The following is a 21,358-nucleotide window of genomic DNA, read 5'->3' as shown; positions in this document are numbered from 1 at the left end:
ACTCAACAGCCTCCTGCAAAATATTAAACAATTACACTTCGTAAAAAAAAAAGCATTTTTAATTTGCTTTCAGCATATTGATTCTTCCAAGAAGGAGTAAAACATTTTTAAATTTTTTTTTAAACGATGGCATTCCCCGGTTTTGGGTCCCTGAGGTCTGATTACGTATCTATTAGGGAGGAAGACAAACACACGGATGCCACGTACTGTTCAGGGATCCAGCGGGCTTAGCGGTCTCCAAAATACCAGCGAGGGCTTCCCGAGGAGGGCTCGCTTTGATGGGAATCTGACTCCTGCTCCAATGGTCCGTGAAAAATAATTTGATCATCGCAGATTGCTTTCCTTAAGTACAGGGCTATCCGCCCCCGGAGGCTTCTGGCTCTGCGTTACTGCGAGGTTGGGATTATTTATTTCTTTTGCGGCAGCGGCAGGGAAATAGCTCAGAGCACATCTTGTCTGAAACGAAGGATTACTCCACTCCCGCCTTTTCGTTGGTAATTTTCTTTTGCACGCACGTCCTCATCCAGGGAAACATATGTGGTTTACAATGAACCCGCAAGCTATTTGCGTCTGTTTTCAGCTTCAAAGATTTATTTAGCTTCACGCAAAAGTAAAGCATTTGCCAAGCATCGCAGATATTATCCGCGACAATTGTTTCTATGCTATGACACGACCTGTAGCACTGTGAATGTGCCCTCGTAGCTGCAGCCAATGAGAGCGTTCCTCGTCTGCTCCTCCAGTCATGACCTCACAAGGGATGCGTGACGAACAGGCCATAGGCCCTCTGGGGCGGGTGTGTCAGCATTTCGTTTGCACCTGATTTGGCGCTGTAACTGAAACACAGACTCCACAGGGATTGTGCCAGGCCAAGGCCTGTGATAATGTCAGCTTGAGGCTCATAACCAATAACACAAGGCCCTGTGGGAACTTAGCCAAGGGAATGGTGGGGGGGGGGGGGGGGGGGGGGGTTCAGTGGGCCCAAGCACATTGTTGTTGCCTCAGTGCCATGTATGTGCTCTCGTCCTGCTCATTGCAGTTCTGGCCTCTCTAATTCTCCTGTCAAATTGGGGTTGGGCCCTTTGGTTCATCTGTCAGGAGCCAGAAATAGCACTTTACCGTAACAGGGAAACATGTGCCAGGCTCAGCTCACCATGCTTAAAAGACTGAATCACCATGCACCATGAGCCTTGTTTCCGGCGCAGAGGCACTAAATAATAGACTGGCACATCAGCTTTGGTGCACTTGAGACTTTGGAGGTGCACGCATGCTTATTTTAAAGTCTGGCACCACTTGAGAGGAGATTAGCGGAACATCTGCAAGACCCTGCGATGCCAGGTATGCAATTTGCCCGCAGTTGGAGGCAAATGTTAAAGCAGTCACAGGCGGCGTTGGCACCATGCTCAAGGAGGAAGGGAGGGCTCTGGCCTGCCAGCAGACTTCAAAGTGAAAAGGAAGCATGACAAGAACCTTCCTCTTTTTTTCCACCCTCCTAGCCACTGGGTATTTAACCCTTTAAGGTGTGAGATCACAAATATGTGCGTTGGAACGTTCTTAACTGAACAATGCTGATGTCACAATCACTACTGGTAATCGAAAGTGGAAATGGAGTTCTAGAACACTGAACACTAACACTGACTGACTAACTCTGAAAAAAAACATGCTGTTCAAAGGGTTAAATCCCATTAGAGGTGTTGCCTTGACTGAGGGGCTCTGCCTGTCCACTGTCTGGCAAGGATACCGCTATTTTGGAGAGAAATTGCAACTCATTATCGGTTGTGCCTAGCTGAGGCATCCATGTGAGTCCTCTTTAGACATTAAATGGTGAATGGAACTGCATTAATGCATTATTTTTTCCAGCAACTACAACCATACCAAAGTTCTGTACGATGAATTCACTCATTCACACACAGGAGTTCCGTGCACTGCAATGACGTCCAGGCGCTCGGTTAATCGGAGTGAGATGGAACAAAGGATGAGAACACCGTTCTGTGACCGAGGGGAACACCGCGTCTCCGTCAAAACTCCGTCATTAGCGTGCCTGATCACGGCGCGCCGGTTCTCTCCCTCGGCGAATCAGGACTGGCGGCTGTCAGCCCCATTACTGAGACACGGCATCATCCGGAGCTCTACGTCTCCTCCGGTTGGTCGGTTGGAGTCAGACTCGCGGCGGCCGAAGCCAGTTAAAACGCAGTAAATCCTGGCATCGCTTTTTTACCGGAACACGTTTGAAGCGCTACTACCGTCTTCACTCGCGGAGAAGTTGTCTTGGATGAAAACAAAGCGCTTCCTCAGGAATGAATGGCCTGAGAGAACAGCCCTTTCGGAAGATGATCACTCTGATGCAGAGAGTGCCACAGTAGTGTCCGTGCTGAAAGCAAAAAGAGAACCTTGAAGGGTCAGTGGGGATGAAATAAGAAGCGAACCGCGGCGCAGATCTTCCCCGCGGCTGATCTATTGCCGTCCTTCCCTCGTTAAAGGGCACCCGGGGCCTTTCTCTGAAACAGTGAGTGCTTTGCCCCACAGACGCCATTAATCAGACATATCTAATTGGAGCCTGAGGTTTGGAGATTGAGATTGTTTTGGAGAGAAAAAAATCAATGCATATTTGGCAATGAACTGGGGAGCGTTTTTAATTGGGTGAAGTGTACACAGATCACAGGATCGGCCACAGGAAGGATGTCTCTTGCTTTTTTGTTGTGGTTGTTGTTGTTTTTTTGAGATAGAACATCCCAAGGCACCTTTAAAGGAAATCTCTGACGGCATAAATAATGTTTTGGCCCAGCGCTTCATGCCCCCCCCCCCGCCCATTTACCCCCATCTCACATCCACCCCAACAGGAACGAAAATTACACATACACGCACTTACACGCACGTGTGCGCACACATTCACACGCACGCACACACAAACACACACTTACACGCATGTGTGCGAACTCATACACACACTCGCACACACATACATGCACACACACGCGCACACACACACACACCAGTGTATGCCCACACATTAAACTGGAATTAACATCATGCATGCACGCAGCACTAAATGGGAGTGTCTTGCTTGTTGCCGAGGGTCGTTAGTGTGTTAATTCTGGATTACTGGGTGGAGATCAAATCCCTTTGATGCATAATTTTTCATTGGTAAATTATGCATTCCCTGATGCAGCACAAGTGCCAGAGAATTTATTTACTTTTGAATTCGCCGTATTGTATTTCCATCTGCTTTCTGCGATGCTAATGGTAGAAGGTAGGCATCTACTCCAGTTTATATCCTTTATATCATTAGAAGTATGAAATGTGGCACTCTGCCTGGAAGATGTATACAAAAAATTTGGCTGGTGAGGAGCGTGCTATCAAATTTACATTTTTGTTCTGCTTTATTTTCGCAGATACAATTCAATCTGACTGACAGGCACTTGATTTTGCCTTGTGGAACAGGAAATGATGAGTTATCGTTCCTGCCCATATTTTCTAGTAGATGGAAAAAAACAAAAAAAAAAAACAATTCAACGGCTGTCAGAAGAAATTAATCAGAACGTCGCAGGCCATCTACCACACGCACGCCGGATATTCCATTTTATTACCTTTTCATTTTTATTATGGCTTCATTTTATGTGCGATGACAGTATAGCAGAGCAGAGTATCTGTCATTTCGAAGATTACAGATTGTAGGGTGTCGCTATGCACAATCCTCGCTTGTTTACTCCACTGTTATTATTGTACCATAGCTTTGTTTACAGGAATCTTTATGACGATTTTCGGAAACCCCCCTCGCCCTGGGGGATTTTGATTTCAGGGAACCTTTAAAGGCATTTCCAAGCGTGACTGTTTGCTCGTCGATGCTGAAACGGAAGGCATCGCACCCTCCGCAGACAGGTTGTGGAATGTGGAATGTTTTCGGGTGATTCCGTTTGCCGTTGGAACACTTTTTTTCAACACGTCTTCGTAATTAAACCACCAGCAGGCCTATTTCAAACGCTACATCACTGTTCGTTTCACACTTCTGTTTTTGCAACAGCTCGTTTTGAGCTTTTTACGAGCCTCTCATTTTTTGAACTGTCACCATTTCTCCCCTTGCCTCCGTGCTAACGCTCTGTATTTTAATGAAGGCTTAGGGACAGTGCGGGAAGACAAGTATCAGGGACAGACATTGCCTGAGAAACCTGCCTGCTTTCAGCTCAGCTTTTGAAGAGGGATGCGGAACTGTAAAAAAAAAAAAAAGAAAAAGAAAAAAAAGAAAGAAAAACAGGAGGATAGGGGACTGACCCAATTATGACTGCCAGCATCAGGATCACGGGACGGACCGCTTTGAAGCAGGAATCTGAGAGAGAGAGGAAAAAAAAGCTTTTAAGCTTGTTTTTTTTTTTTTTTTTTTGTCGATGTGATGCCTTTCCTTTTGATTGGACGGTCCGCTCAATCCCGAGCAGAATAAGGAACCTGCAGTGTGACATCACAAACAAGCTAAACTGAGCTGGAGTCAGTGAACAAGAGGGGGAGTGCTGAGCTGCTGTGACCCTCACATCTGAGCTGTGCTCATCGCAGAAGGCGACAGACAGGCTCATTAAACCGGAAACACATGAAAAGTGTCTGTGTCTGGAGTTTAATGACTGTCCCCTAGCCTGTGTTGCCGGCAGACTCTGGCTAGGATGAGTGCCTCTCTGGTCAGAGAAGGAATATAAGCATACCTAGTATAAGTAATATAAGTACCAAGAACCAAGGCCTGCTAATATTGGTGAACCAAATCACATGCTTCCTTACACCACATCTGCTGATTTCAAGAAGAAGGATTGCTAAAATGGAGGAAGTAGCACACAACATACTCTCCTGGACCCTGGGGTCATAAAATGCTTCCTGGTTGAAAACAGGAGTTCAGAAAATGCCCATTACACGGCTCTCCCTGGGAGCGTGTTCCACGCTGGTGCAGCACAGAAGAGACAGATTAGACTCGAGGAACCGATTCTCCCTCCCAGCTGCAGAAATTCACACTGGACACCTTTGGGGCCATGTCCTGTCAGACTCTTGAATTGAAATCAAATAAATGCCCTTTGCCAAATTTGCTAAATGTGGGCACAGGCAGAATGCCATCCACAGGAAAACTAGTTTTGAAATTGGGAAGAAAGAGCCACTGCCACATTCTCTGGGAAGAACCAATTAGATGCTTTTGATGCTTTACTGTACATCTACAAAGTTACTTATTTCTGGTTTGGAGGTGATGCAGGGCTAGCATCATGTTGCTGTGACAACGTTCAGTTTTACTGCCGTTAAATGATCAACGGCTTTGTTGTCGCTCGTTCCGTATCGTTGCTTCACAAAAGCCGCGCGCGTCGCTAATCTCAGGTGAAGGCCAGAGGGGTATTTTTAGGCCGGTGACTCACGCCCTGGCCCTTGAGTGTGGTGCCGTATCCCTGACGGGAACGGTTCTGACCGCCCTTATCGGGCCGCGAGCCAGCGGCCGTCTCACGCGATCTGCGTCACGTCCGACCCACAACAGTTCGGCCATTTTACAGAGACGACGCGGCTGCGTGGAAAGCTGAGGTCTCAGAACTGAGCTTTCCTCATTCAAGCCGCCTGATTCAGCTTAATACCCCTGAGAGCTGATGTTTTGCCGCTAAGAGCCATATTTTAAAATGTGCCATTTGGCCCGGTGCTAATCTCTCCAGGTCAAAGGTCAGGATTTAGCCCGTAGAATACGCATATCATGTACATATGACCTTACTCAGACAGGAAAACAAATACCATAAACCCGTCGCTGTAGGCTGGAACATATTGTCCTTGTATTGTCCCTGTCAATAGCAAGTGATGCTACAGTATGTGATGCAGGATATTAAATGGAACGGTCCCTGAACGAGAATGCTGGCATTTCCTTGCAAAAAACCCTGGCTTGATTGCAGCATTAAACTGTGCTTTTAAGTCTTCATCTATTTATAGGTCGCCCATTCGAATGCAAGGCACTGGTGAACACAATGCAAATAATTACTCTCTTGATAAAAAGTGTTAGCATCAATGGGTACTGATAAAGTGTCGGAATGTCACCACCCCTCTGTAGTCTATAGCATTGGTTTCTCCTAATGATGAGGCACAGGCCTACAAATAATCAGTCCTTATTGTTGCAGGACATACCTGTTCTCCATTTCAGCTGCCGCTGTGGGTATGGGAGAGGAAAGTGTGACACAGGATGCACAACCGCATGTATAGCGAGGGGATAAAAAATGCATGTGTGTGTGTGTGTGGGGGGGGGGGGGGGGGGCTGTTGTTTAGTATTTTATATTACACAGTACAATGTCCAGTGTTAATTCAACTCGAGCAGTGTTAATTCAACACTTAACAAATAACATCCGGTCCCACTCTGGAATGTGGGACCAAATGTTATCTGTTAAGAATTGAATTAAATGAACACTGTTACAGTTGAATTGACACTGGACATTTTACTGTGTACGTTTCTGGATAAATTTGTATATTCAATACGTGAGTGCAGTCCCAGTAAGGGGGACCCCCTCAGTCTAAAATAACCTTCAGACCCAGGACACTACACAGTTGTTCTTGACTGAGTTCTCAGCCCGTCTCCCAGGAAACATGAGGTCACAAAGCACTTTTGACCAAGACAAATTACAAAACCCCATCTGCTGCATGAAGTCGGGTGATAAGGTGACTGCAAACATCCAATCAATTTCTCCTCCTGCCTCTCACCTTCCAAGTCCAGTCATTTAGCTGCCCTTTGCCACAGATCCTGAACACCGGAAAACTCTGTTCGGATTAATTCGTCAAACAGGGAGATTTCCGCTTGTCAGCGGGTCATGTGACTTTCACCATCACTCTGAAGATTACGGCGGAAACATCTGGCTGGGATGAGTGGCTGGGACTGCTGAGCGTGCAGCACACTCGCGTCGGTGTGTACAACATGTCTGACTAATTCAACGCCAAGGACTACATCTATCCCAGCAGGCCGTAAGCAGTGTGCGTAGGCTCCTCTCGCCTCTGGCAAACTTCCTTCGTCTAAGCCTCTCTCTGGTGTGTCACCCCCCCCCCCCCATCCCCATCCGTCGTCTGATTGGATGACCTGGTTTTGCATCACACAGGCCCGGGGTACAGTGGGGAACGGCTTAGACTCTCAGCAGCTGTTGCTGTTCAGTGCTCAGTGCTCAGTGTTCAGTGTGCAGATGAGTGTGAGGGAACTGAAGCGTGAGTTAAAGCACAGTCCTGGTAAACCCTAAACACCGTGTCTGTAAAAGAGGGGGGGCTCTGGGATGTCCCTACCCTGAGCTGGGGGGTCCCCGCCATGTCGATGCTCCCTGTTCCATATGCAGTTCTCATCTGGGTCTCACACAGTAAAATGTCCAGTGTTAATTCAACTCTAACAGTGTTTCAATCTGACGGTCACGTTCCAGGGTGGGACCATTATGTAATCTGTTAAGTGGTGAATTAACACTGTTAGAGTTGCTTTAACACTGAGCTAAGAGTTGGAGTAACACTGTTAAGAGTTGAATTAACACTGGACATTTTACTGTGTATTCTCTCGGCCAAACATGACATGATTTAGATTTTTTATTTTTTTTTCCGAAAATGTCTTAAGAGTACATTTTACTCTGGAGTACATGTGGTCCCTCATATAAGCTCTGTTCCAGTACTGCCACCAGAAATGTTCCTGTGTTGGAGAGTAGCTATTCTGCGACAGCCCATTTAATGGCATATAGATCACATCGCCGCCGATTCTCCTGTCGGTGAGTGATGTTTGTGAGCAAGAGAAAGATCTCTGTGGCTTGGATTGGCCCACTCGCTGCTCAGGACTCCACTCTCGCACAAAACATATCACATGATTTCCATTTTGAGTTGACCTTGATAAAAAAGCGTCTTCAATAACAAACAAATTATGTAAAATTTGTTCCAAAGAGCATCCGGTGATTGCATTTTTTCCCCCTCCCTGGTCCGTATAATGCTGTGTTCTGGGAGAGACTTTCCTGAGTGGGACTCTCACAATAATATACTCGGGTGAGTCAGAATAAGCTATTTTAGGCTGGGGCTTAAAGGCCATGGGGAGAAGGAGGGGGATGGATGTATCCTTTCTCTTTCTCTTTCTCTTTCTCTTTTTCTTTCTCTTCTCTCTGGCCCTCAGGCACGTAGTCTTTGTCCTCTCTTTGTGTTCGTGCTCTCTGCGGCTGATCTTTCCAAATCTATGTTTCAAACCGCTTTCTAACCCACGCTTCTCTGAGCTCAGCAAGCATGTTCAGTCAGCATATTAAAACCTCGCCCCTTCTGTCAATCAGGTGAAAACCTTTCGCTTTCAGTCAGCATGTTAAACTCCGCCCCTTCTGTCAATCAGGTTAAAAGCCCGCCCCCTTTCAGTCAGCATGTTTAAACCCCACCCCTTCAGTCAATCAGGTTAAAACCCTCCCCTTTCAGTTAACATGTTAAGCCCCACCCCTTCAGTCAATCAAGTTAAAACCCTCCCCTTTCAGTCAGCATGTTAAACCCCGCCCCTTCCGTCAATCAGGAAGTCGTATTCCGCTCACGACAGGGAGTGAGCAGTTTATGCTCCACCTACCGCAGTCAGTCAGTGGGATAATCCTCTACCCCCCCCTAGCAGACAGCTAGCAGGTTAAATTACACTGTCTGTGAGGCAACCGGGTGGCTCGTTCGGTTTAGACTGATCGCCGGGCGAAAATAGAGTAAAACAGACAATGGATGGAGAGCCAGGATGATTAAACGCCGATGGATAGAGAGCCAGGATGATTAAACACAGCCACGCTCCCGCTTCACACTGAAGTGGTCTGAATGGATTTCCTTCCTTAAGACTCCATTCTTAAGCTAATCCAGCACAGACTGACTCTTGACTCTAACCTCGTATTTCCCCCTAGACCAGAAATATGTTCGGAAAAAAAAGGCAGTTATGATTTTAATGAATGTTAAGCACTCACTTGCTCCTTTGTCTATAAATCACACGGGGCAACGATTGCAGAGGAGGTGGGGACTGCAAGCTAATGTGGCTGTGATGCAGTCACCCGACAGCTCCGATTTCTATGGTTGTTTGTCTTGTATGACTGCAGTTTACTAAATAAAAGCGCCATCTTTCCTGTTAAAGCTCTAACCTTTCGTGGCCATTATGCACTCTACATGAATTATTTAATGTGAAGAATGAGAAGATGCTGCACCAATGGTCTGAGAATATAAGAAATAGGTCAGCTGTTTTTGCAGCAAGCGAAACTCCGGCAGAGAATATCAACTGATACAGAAGTGGATGCACAGATCTCTTCACTGGTTTGGAACAAATGTAACATTTTTTCCACATATAATTTCTGGCACAGATTTTGAAGCCTTTTTTTGGTGCATCATGACTTTGAAAACTGCCTAGTCGGTCTAGGAAACATCTGCCCTTCAGTTTAGTTTAGAAATATTGTCATGAAAAGCCAGGTTTAAAAAAACAAAACAAAAACAAAAAAAACATCCAGGACTTGTCATTGGATCATAGTCAAAGAAAACATTTGCCTTCTCAGCTGAGCAACACCCCAACACATACTGTACTCTCCTATACTTCTAACATTTTGGCTGCTATACAAAGCTATGCCCCAATGAAGAATTATGTGGAGGTAATCAATCAATGTACCATCAATTATTGCCCATTAGAGCTATCTTTAATAGTACACCAGACTGGCCAGAGAAATGACTGTGAGAGAAATAATTCTCTGAGAAATAACCAAGGTGAACCAGGCATTCACACAAAGATGGTTCAAGCAACTGAAGGAAATCCTCTCTATAAAAAAAAAAATAGTTGTTATACCAACAGATACATTTGTGGGAAAACACAGGAAGCCACAACATGAAATAGTACAAACTATTATGCCCAAAAGCAAAAGCTTATAGGCAGGAGCTTATAGGTTTTCTATGCTTTGGTACTGGAATCAGAAGAACAATACCTGGAGAGATAAGAGACAATACAGTGGACACAATTTTAAGCCGTGGATTTAATACCCATATTATCTGCTTACATCAATTTTTTGCTCGGAGACAAACAGGTGTCTCTGTTCATTTTAATGTTTAATGTGGTGTGACAAGTGTTTTACAAAAAAGGACAAGCTCAGTCACACTCACGTCTGCGTGTTTTAACGACTTGACGACAGCCAAAAATCCACATCCAAAGATAAGCCAAATATTCCCGGTGCCAGGAGAGGAGACTCGAATTAATCACAGGCTCATTTCGTTGAGTATCACCGTGCGGTTTTTATAGCGTTCAGTTTAACACGCGTGTGCGTGTGCGTGTGCAGGGCGGACGGAGCTCAGGTGTGAGAGTAACTGAATGGGGGAGGTGGTTAAGAGAGAGCGCCGGCTGCTCGCTGCTGCCTCTAGTGTCAGGTGCGCGTCAGCGCCTCTGTGATCGGCCCGGACGAAAGGTCAGGCCTTCGTGATTATGATTATTGCCTCAGTCCCAATTAATAATTCATAATATCGCGGTTCACATAAAACCTACCGTAATCTTTATGGTGATTTGAGGTTGGGGGGTGAAAGGGGGGGGGGGGGGGGGGGGGGTTGATTGATGTTCAGTGGGGGCGGATGACACCTTTTTGTGGAGACGTATTCTATTCTTAGTGCAGGTGTCTTGTTAATGTTCATCAGTTCATTAGGGGAAATAGTGTAGAACTGTACTACACCTATTCCCACCTGGACACATCTCCTTCTACCTTCTTTGTGGGGGAATTTGTTGTCTACTTTCAGCAGAGAGTTGCTGACATCTTTCAAGTCCTTCTCAAGCCTTCCCCTACTACCCCCCCCAGCTGCCTTCCCTCATCCTTCAAGCAGGCTCATGCCCCCCATCCCCCCTCTAGGAACCCAATCCTCATCCCTCTAGTGTTGACAAATACCGACCAGTCTCTCCTCTCACATATTTAGCTCAGACAGTTGAGGATGCTGTCACCAATCAACTCTCGGCTTTCATCACACAGAAGAGCTTGCGTCATCCCCATCAGTCTGACTTTAGGGCTGTGAAACTTCATTTAATGAAGTTTAATTCTCATTAGGGTGGTTTTGTTCTCACAGTGCTTGTGTACCTAAGTTTGATGTTCAATGGGGTGGTTGACAAGTTGTCAATTGAGTCTGCTCTTCTTGCACTCGCTCTCTCTCTAGGGCCTATACTTTTCGCTCCTTAGGGAAGTACTGCATTTCGATCACTGATCTTTGCACTTGTGTTTGTATAAAAGCACCTGCTAAATGCCAGTAAATAAAAGTGTGCCTGCAGGAACTCTCAGTATTTGTATGACCTCCACAGTGGAAATTAGGGGAAACTTTTTTTCATAAAATAAAATGGACGTGTGTGTGTGTGTGTGTGTGTGAGTGTGTGTGTGTGTGAGAGGGAGAGAGTGTGTGTGTGTTAGTGAGTGTCCTTTTTATCTGTTCAAAAAAGTAAATATCGGGCTAATGCTATAGAATTACACCATGTGCATTTGGTGTATACCAGCCATGGTCATGTGGTGTAATCAATTTTAAAACATAATCATGTTGTTTTGCTGACTCAGAAACACAGAATGATCTCAGATCTCAGTCTACGAGGAGGAAAGGCATTATTTAAAACTTGCAAGCTGTTTTTATTTCCCTGCAGGAACTTAATAGTTGAAGATAATCAAAAATTAAGAGATGTCTTGGGAAAGGCAGAAAATTACATTATTCATGGTGCTCTAATTTAAAAGTTCATAGCAGTAATAAATTTCTGCCAGTCTAAAGGTTAATATTTAAGCAATTCTGTTCCAGGGCAATGCAGAGAAAATAGATTATTTAAAAACTTTAATGGTCATACTGAATTAGACCTACATTTAGGGAATAGGTTTATCAGTAATGAGGTGAAACCACTCCTGCAAATAGAGAATTCATGATGAAGGCAAGAACAAAAGGGGTTCAGGTGAATGACGTGTCAGTAAAAACCACACAGCATTATTCTAGATCCCTGTTTGTTTAAGAATTATTGAGTTTAATTTCACAAGTTCACACATAAATGCATTTACCATTGTGGTATGTCATGAAAAAGCACCAGGACATTTTTTAATGCATTTTTGATGCATTAAATTAAAGGTCTATATACTCCTGTACTCTTCTTGTATGCCTTCCACATAAGTTCATATCTGAGTATTACAATAAATTTAATCCATATTTATTTTTGGCAAGCGATTCAGCTCCAAGTTAAATTATGCATTCCTAAATAAATAATTGCACTTGCTTATGTGCATGTTAATGGCAGGGATAAATAAACCATTTCACTGCACATTTATATATCAGCACTTTTGCCATTTAAAAATAAACAGTGTTTTTACTTTTTAATGCCTCAGAGCCACCTTTTCTCATACGGCTTCTCGGATCGATACGGTCGGGTCAGTTAACCTGAGTCTCCCTCGAGGCGAATCAAAATTTGTTCCATCGTTCTCGCCGTCTTCTTCAGAGCATTAAAGAAAGCAGAGAACCGAGATGAAACCATTCAACCTGCTCTCAGATGGTGAGCCAGTGAATTCACCTGCAACAAAAAAAAAATAAATAAAATAAATAGCCCTCTAATCCAGCTCAGCCCAGTCGTTTCAAGGCGGAAAGCTTTCTGCTGGCTATCAACTGCTCACGCATAATTCATAACTTTCGCAAAATGCCTTCTCTGTCACCGGGGTTTATACTTTCCGCTGAGCAAACGGCACAGACAAACAAACCCGCAGGATGTGATGCGTACAGCCTGCCGTCACTAGAAGGAAGTGACACAAAACATTTTATCTCTCGGGAGCGAGAGGTTTTTTTTTTCCTTTTGAATGCGGCACTGCGTGTTTGTCACAGTGCGCTTCATAAATCGGGTGTGAACAAAACTAGTTTTATTTCTCCCCTCCATTCCTTGTACCTGAGCCAGAGTCGGTGTCAGTGCAGCTTCCTCATCTGGCCCCTGAGGCTTCCCCTGCCATTGTCTGCCTGCCACCTTGGTGGATTTCTGCACCGTCGCAATTAAAAAAAAAAAAAAATCCCATTGTTGTGCCATGGCCATTAAAACACAATCAGAAGACTCATTAACGATGGTAATTGATTTGGCCGCGTCCTTCGGTTCTTACAGTTGCAAATGGCCTGAGGCTTTCCGTTGTTCAGACTGAGGATATATGGTGGGGTTCTTATCTTAGGAGTTCTTGAATTCAGCTTCACACGGCGTCTATGAAGGACCCCAAACCACCACCATCACTCTGCTCCCCCCCAACACCCCCCCGTCTCCTGTCTAATGAAATTCTTGTGGTGAATTTGTGCCTCCTGTGAGAGCAAGGGTTGGGGGGTCGTTGGGGGGGGGGGGGGGCGGGGGGTGAAGCCATCGCCACAAACCCCACCACTCCCGCCGCACGCACTCACACACACACATCCAGAATGGGCCTGTCCACTGGGAAGCCTGAGTGAAATTACCCAGTGATTTATTTTAAAAAAATAAAAAAATAAATCCATCCCGGGTGTAATTTTCCACGGTCATTAAATGTGTAATCTGTCACGCGCAGCTGTCTTCTGGGAGGGACTGGACTGTTAGAGATGCTATTGGACACTGGTATTGTTCCCTTTGCTAAATTACCCCCCCCCCCCCCCCGTCCCAAACCCAAGTCCTGATGGCTCGCCGGTGGGCCAGTTTATTGACGATGTTCCACGGCAACATGAGTAATCTGGAGAGACCCTCCGAATCCATCTCGTACCCCGCTGTCGTCGCCCGGTTTCATCACCGAGGATTGAGAAAAAAATGAGAGGGAAAAGGGGGACTGGGAGAAAACGAGGAGCGAGGGAATGGGCACACCTTTCTTCTGATTTTCTGGTGTTTCATTGTTCTTTAAAAAATCACACCGTTTTCACATCTGACAATGTCAGGGCCATCGGTTAAGCCGTGTGCAAGAAAGGAGCTCATTAACCTTTTAGAAAAAATACTGTGCTTGCTGAGTGATTCACTTAAAAAAGAATATTCCTGCAGTCGATTGGGCTTTCTGTTGGGCATGCCTGCTTAATTCTCAAAGCACAAATGACCCCTTTCTATTCCGTACAGGAGGTTAATATACATTAATCAGCGTCGACCGTGTTCAGTCAACAATTGTTTCGTTGCATTGATTTCCGTCGCCCTCTCCTGAATAAAGAGGAGAAATGCCCAAGCATTGTCTCTAACTAAATTTTACTACACAGTAAAATAAAAAGGAGAGAAACCAGATAAATACCCGAACACAAATACATAAACTGTAGATTCTTCCTTTTACTGTGCAAGTGCACTGTTTTTTTTTTTTTTCCCCCTATACCAGGGATTTATATTTCTATTATAACTTAAACCGTAGAAGGAAAGTATGAGGATGTGCCTGGTGAATACCGGATTTTTTTTTTTTTTTTTTTAACGCCTGCATGCCTCGGTAGAATAAAGCGAGCTCTGAATGTGTGACTCAGAGCTAATAGGATCCGCCACGAATGCTGGAACGGGGGCCGGCCCTACCAGAACCGTATGACTGAGGGAGGGGGGCGTCCGCGAAATGCCTTTCTCCTCGTTATAAAAGCGCCACCTGTGCTCTCGGTGGGACGGTCAAGGTCACTCCGGTCCCCCGCGGCGGGCGCGAGATCCAGCAGACCCCGCCACGGAGACGGAGATTCGGATTCCGCTTGTGGCCCGCGGCGCCGTTCCCCGGCCCATCTCAGAGCTGTGGTTGTTTTTTTGATTTCGTTCGTCATCGCCGTGGAAACACGAGCTCTTGGGGATGCAATCTCTTGGAGACACAAGCTCTTAGAGACACAAGCTCTTGGAGACACCAGCTCTTAGAGACACAAGCTCTTAGAGACACTAGCTCTTGGACACACGAGCTCTTAGAGACACTAGCTCTTGGAGACATGAGCTCTTAGAGACACAAGCTCTTGGAGACACTAGCTCTTAGAGACACTAGCTCTTGGAGACACAAGCTCTTAGAGACACAAGCTCTTGGAGACACTAGCTCTTGGAGACACAAGCTCTTAGAGACACAAGCTCTTAGAGACACTAGCTCTTGGACACACAAGCTATTAGAGACACTAGCTCTTGGAGACATGAGCTCTTGGACACACAAGCTCTTAGAGACACTAGCTGATGGACACACAAGCTCTTAGAGACACTAGCTCTTGGAGACACAGGCTCTTAGAGACACTAGCTCTTGGAGACACAAGCTCTCTGAGACATAATCTCTTGGAGACATGAGCTATCGGAGACACAAGCCATTGGAGGAGCCAGCTTTCAGGGTGCTTTGCCGCTTTATTTATTTTGATCTGCAGCCGAACCCCAGATGCAGCGCTTTCTGTAAACCCACGCAAAAGGGCCGCGGCGCCTCCTTGGATGTCACGGTCTTCATTTTAATTTGGAAGCGACTGATCTCCTGCTTTCCTCACTGCTCTCCCTGTGCTGAACTCTGCTTGTCAACTTGGCCTGTTTGTTGTCACAGAGCAAGTGAAGTCAATTTTACAGCCATATTCTTAAGACCAGCTTCAGCTGAATTTTTCGAATGTCACAGAACTTCCGTACTTCTGATTAACTCAAGCCATTTTGTGTACTCGCTATCAGTAAATGCAAATCATCCTCTAAACTACTGTCTTCCATAAAAAAAGTGTTTTTACAGCTATCTCCCCTCTTTCCCTTCCGTATAATCCAGACTTTCCTGTGAAATCATTGCAGTTCACCAATGTAAACCTTCAGTTTGAGTCATGTGGCCGTTTAAATTTACTGTTATTCTCCTCCACAGAAACCAGACAGTCCTGCACCAGTTCTGCTGCCCAGCTCCTGAAGCTCCAGAAGGGGACTCCTCTAGCTGTTCCACAAGGTAAGGGGCGTGGCTCCTGTCTCAGGAACCAATCAGTGGCAGTCTGTGTGCCCCATGTGACCCACAGCCCTGAGCAAAGCAACTGCCCTCACTGTTTCCATCCTAAAGTGGTTGTCAGTCTTTGGGGGAATGTCAACAGCCTCCATCTTTGTCCCCAGATAAACTGAACTTCTCCCTCCATGATTAAATCAGTCACTGATCTACCTACATACTGTACAGTTGCCCTGGAAAGACCAGAATTGTGAAAGGCAAATCTAGACTTCTGCATGTAATCATTTAAAGAAAGGTTTTATTTCTGGGGAACTGCGGGGGAAGTGCTACAAATTACTGCACTAAATAAACATACAACTTTGAACATAGTTCATACATTCAGTTTGTCAGAACTTCATGTAAACGATTCAGTTTTCATGCAAAAGTACATACAATTTTTTAATACAGGTTTAATGTTAATCTTGATCTTAATTTTTGACACGTGAGCATTTTAAACTATAATAAGCCCATCTGTAATGCATCAGTAATGCACACACCCTGGTCTAGAAAAGCAGGGGGAAACCCATCGGGGTCCAGGCCTTGGCAGAACTCAGTCAAAACGTAGCACCGGGCCCCCATCGCACCAGCTAAATCACACTTTAAACACAGTGGTGGGCCGGGATTATTGAATTTGCGGGGGGGGGGGGGGGGGGGGGGCTGTAATCGCACCCACGCTGATGTCTTTGTCTCTGTCTGGCCACTGCAGAAAAAGCCATTTGTCAGACGAGCGCGGGAGGTGTCAGGCCCTTAATGGAGAAGGCATTTGCCTTTTTCTCCCAACAGGAGCAAGCTGGAACGAGATTTCAGCCGCCCCCCCCCCCCCCCCCCCACCCCCCCACCCCCCCCACCCCCCCGATTTTCTCGCCATCTCCTCCTCTCCGAGCACGAGATGTGAATCTTTAACGGGAAAGCCTTCGCTCCGGGACACTGTTTGCGACGGGTTCCCGTCCAGTCGAATCTGATAGGCCTCCTCTTAACGAATGGGAGACGTTTTTTTCGCGGGCGGTAGATCAACCCAGGGTTCCATTTTAAAGGAGGGAAACTGAGCGATGCTCGGTGACTCAGAAAATCAAGTGGATCTGACGGATATAAAGGAGGCATCTGAGAAGCAATCGCTCAAGAGCGCCTTGAATTGATTCACTCGCTCGACGTAATCATCCCGACTCTGGGTCAATAACGAGCGTTTTTTTTTTCTTCTTCTTCTTCTGGTTTTCTGACTGGTTTGAACACGGTGGGACAGAACCGCCCAATCCAGTGGTCACAATGAAGGAGAAATCCGAAATGTGACGTACACGCCCCACCCCCCTTCAACAGCACCCCAAAGCGAACCACTTAAAATGGAACATGCCTTGCAGTTTGCGCTTGCCCATTGTTGTTGTTGTTGTTGTTGTTGTGTATGTTGTCGCCCTGTGTCGTTGCTGTTTTCTGATGTTGGTGTTGGTGACTTGTTTCTGTCAGAGGTCAGAGGTCAGGATCTCTGAATATTTGCATTAGCCCCAGCCGCCTTCCTCCATTCCCATACTCCCTCAGTCACAGGCATGGGAGGGGCCATTGACGCCATCGCAGGCCATGAACGCCATTCAGATGAGCACATACCCGCACTACCTGTCCAATAACCGCCTAGATACCAAACTGACCAGTCATTGCCCTGCAATTACATTGTTACAATGTAATACATATGTAATAACCGTGTAATAAACATCACGTAACAGAGTGATGTGGCAGATAAGGTGTATTTAAAACAAGAATGCGCCTGTATGCGATATAGTGGTATCTGTGTTGTATAATTTCGATACAGTGTCCCTGGGTTTAAAAAAAAACTGTGACAGCAGTAAACAACAGCTGCTATATTTGTCCCAGTCCATCTGGAAGCACTCGTGGGATGAAGTGGCTGTTCGCAGGTTGCCAGAAGGAATTGAACTCAATAACACAGCAGCAGAAAATGCTACTTTTATTTTAACATGTGATGTGTTCTGTTTTTTGGGTTAACCGTGGTCCTAGAGTTAAACCTCCATCTGATACATGCATTACTGTATCTGTAAATACAACAGAAATACAAAGTATGGTTAGAGCTATAATCTAGATATGTGCACTTGCTGTGTCTACCACTGACACTATGGATGTGTGCAACTGAGAGAATTATTATATTGCGGCACAGAAACAAAATAATAAAATAAGTGATTATTATCATCAATTGAATAGTTTACTAACTATGATATAAAACAGGTATAATAAATATACTGCCCAACTATCAATGCAAGTAAAATATTTCATTTTTGCCGCGTGTCTCTTTAAAAAATAACACTCAGTCAACGGTTAAATCAAAATAATGTGCCATCCAAGTTTGACCTGTTCTTGCAATATCCCTTGTATGCCGTTAAGTATGTAGCCACGGTGTAAAAACCGGGGGTGCTCGGTTTTACTTCCCTGTACGGTTTGTGAGCTGTGACAATTTAATCAGCGTGGACTTTAGAGCAACGTGCCCTCTGAGGCGCTGGTGGCTAAAGAGGAACCACAACGTTATGTTCTGCCGGAGATTAAAGACGGCTTCCTGACAAATTGAATTAAATTACGGCGTTGCCGTGCGGGCTCGGGAGCAAGGCTAATACACACGCCATTCACAAGAGACTAATGTCGGTTAGCCATTAGCCGTCCTGCTATTACCCAGCTAGAGTGCTGCTCAGGGTTGTTAAGATGACTGGCTGTTCATTAATTCAATTCAATTCAACTTTATTGTCGTTAACACAGGCACATGTGCAGGCACATATGTAAATGAAAAGAGGGCTGCAGCTTCACCAAACAGTTCAAAGGGGGGGGGGGGGGGGGGCGCATAGGGTCATACATAGCATAAAATAAGTACAGATAAAAACACAGACTGTAACAGACTGTGGTATGAAGGCATGCACTAACAAATGTATTTGTTTTCTTAAAATAAGCTAAGTATTGAGCCGTGGGCCGTTAGCTTCTTAACTCACCTCTGACACTCCTGCGATGCTACCAAGAAAACCTGACTGAACAGAGGCAGGAAAGCAACAGGAAATGACATGCCGCTGACCAATAAATAACTGCTATTTCACGGATCGAACACTGTCCATCGTTACCACTGGTTTCTGATTGGTTCTGAAAACGTGAGGAGAAGGAAGGAAGGAAAACCTTGTTTAGAGAAATACTCAGGGCCAGGGTCAGTCTGTACTTCCTGCTTCAAAGGAACAAAACCTTCCAGCACTCACTCCCTCCTCGCTTCTCCCCCTTAGCCACAGGTACTTCACAAGTTTGTGTGAGGCTGGTGCACTTTTATCTACCAATTAACTGATTTCAGGCTGCAGTTAACGAGTGCCAGTGATGAGTTAATTGAGAGCTCCATTTCCCTTGTATATCTGCCAATCGGCACGGCAGGGCCACACTGTTGGAATAAACTACCCATCCACAACTCTACCAGTGGCCTGGCCACAGTAATTACAATCATTTTTAGCTAATTTTCTGTAATTACTGTGATACTGGATCTCAGTGAAACATCTACCCAAATGCATTGAAAAATTGTTAGGCCTGAAAATTACTTTTAAATGACATTATTTTCTATTTCTTTGTACCCCACCTCCCACCCCTGCCATTATACGAAGGAATTACCTGTGTCCATGGTAAAAACCTTTGATGCCTGTGGTTATTTATCAATAATGTAAAAACTGTTCATGCCCTTCAGAGGCCGAGTGTGTGTGTGTGTGTGTGCGTGTGTGTGAACAGGATGTCAATAATGAAATGAAATCAGACATGATAAAAGTCTGATTATTTGGTTCTTCTAATGTGCAAATTTACCTCAGGGATTTTTGCTGCTCAGTACCACAGTTAAAAAAAAAAAAAACTAGTGACAAAAAACCTTGGCATCGTCATTGATCCAAGTGTGGGATTTGATCCAAGTATATCAGTAATGTATCAGTAGTTCACTGCTATTAATTAACAAATGTAGCCGGTGTTGGATCATCCTTGTCATGAAGGATACTGAGAGATAGCTTTCATGTCTTACGAACTGACTGGCTTCAGTCAGTTCGTAATCAATCAGTCAGAGGAAACCGTTCTTCAAAACGTTATAATCACCAATTTGTTCCATCGTGAGGAGCATTAATTTTACGGTCTTGTGGAATAAGTTCTGAAGCCTTAGCTGGAATCGAATAGGAGATGACTAATGCTTCTAGGAAACCATGAGCTCTTTTGCTCAGTTTTGACCTTTGCATTTAAAGAAAGCGTAACTATTTTATAAAAAATTTTATCGCTAACATATTTGTGGGAATTCCAAATGATGTTGTGCAGTGAAAATAAGAGAAGGAGATAAACATTCGCTTTTTAAAAAGGATATAGTTTATTCCTGTCAAGGTTGAGTGGTGATTCAGCATAAGTGCTCCAGAAGAGTGTGCTATCAGACCTCTTGTTCTCACATAAACGTCACCACACCTTAGGTAAGAATGTTTGCCAGATGTATGTAAAAAAAAATAAAATAAAATAACTTGTGTATGAGAACAATAGGGCAGTCTATTTGTGCTGGCCCGAAGCCACAGTAGTTTTAGCACAAACAAAGCATGAAAATGTTAATCAGATTCAGAATATTCTGCAGTTCATCTTCAGAGTTCAGTCAGATGGCCAGACTGAGACACCCACTTGTATCTCCTCGTTCCAAACCTTTGCCTGGTCTTTGCTAATAAATACCACACAAGTCATAGCGGTGAAGTGCAGGTCATCTTATCGCTCCTGCTCTGCGTAAAGTCTCTGCGAATTATACGCCATATTGAAAATGTTAGATGAGAGTTTTCTAATCGTCAGTGTCCATTTGTCTGGGATGAGACATTTTTCACACCAGCCTATCAGATCTCATGATTTAAAAACCCGTAACTTTCTGGCTTGTGACTAGGCAACAAAATGAGTAATGTATAATATCGTTCAGTGGTTTCTCCTGCCGTTCTAAAGCGATTTCAGACATGCCCAGTCCATCGAATCCTGGTCTTTAGGGAACACGCACAGACACATTAAACGCATAACGGACAGAACTACACTATGTGACCAAAGGCATCTGGACACCCTTGGTCTTGGGGCTGTTTTTCATGCTGAAGTGTATCGCTGCTAGTCCACGATAGGCCAAGCCCTGTGAGATGCCCATATTGTAGGATACATGGTTCTCCATCTTTGTAATTGTTTTCTTGGTGTCGGAGCCACTGCATCAGGAATGACAGGGTGCAATCTGTTCCCGGTTATCAATTTGCTCTGGTGTAGCAAACGGACACAATAGTGAACCTTCACTGTCCTTGCCCCGTTTTTTTTTTTTTTGGCGGGGGGGGGGGACTCTCACTCCCTGTTGGAATCTACTCTCATTATTACAGAGCTGGAATGAGACACTTGCTGTGTTGAACTTTTGAACCCTTATATAAAATGTAGGAGAGCTCATCCCAAAACTACATTAAATCTCAAGATAGAGAGTGTGATGAAGGGATGAAGGGTGTGAGGGGTTCAGAGAGAGACAGGGAAGGAGCGATGAAGGGGAGGTGGGAGAG

The 21,358-nt window shown here is 45.0% G+C and overlaps 1 protein-coding gene across 3 annotated transcripts in view; it reads left to right on the top strand.

Moving 5' to 3' along the window:
- Positions 1-21,358, top strand: part of LOC118231588 (IQ motif and SEC7 domain-containing protein 3-like) — a 109,373-nt gene that overhangs the window by 3,192 nt on the left and 84,823 nt on the right. For all 3 annotated transcript variants that reach the window (XM_035425545.1, XM_035425548.1, XM_035425546.1), the window contains exon 2: positions 15,714-15,791. In XM_035425545.1, the coding sequence (XP_035281436.1) occupies positions 15,714-15,791 (78 nt within the window). The remainder of the gene's footprint in view (positions 1-15,713; positions 15,792-21,358) is intronic.

Source organism: Anguilla anguilla, chromosome 7, assembly GCF_013347855.1.
Source record: "Anguilla anguilla isolate fAngAng1 chromosome 7, fAngAng1.pri, whole genome shotgun sequence".
Lineage (NCBI taxonomy): Eukaryota > Metazoa > Chordata > Actinopteri > Anguilliformes > Anguillidae > Anguilla > Anguilla anguilla.
This window is presented reverse-complemented; position numbering and strand designations above follow the sequence as displayed.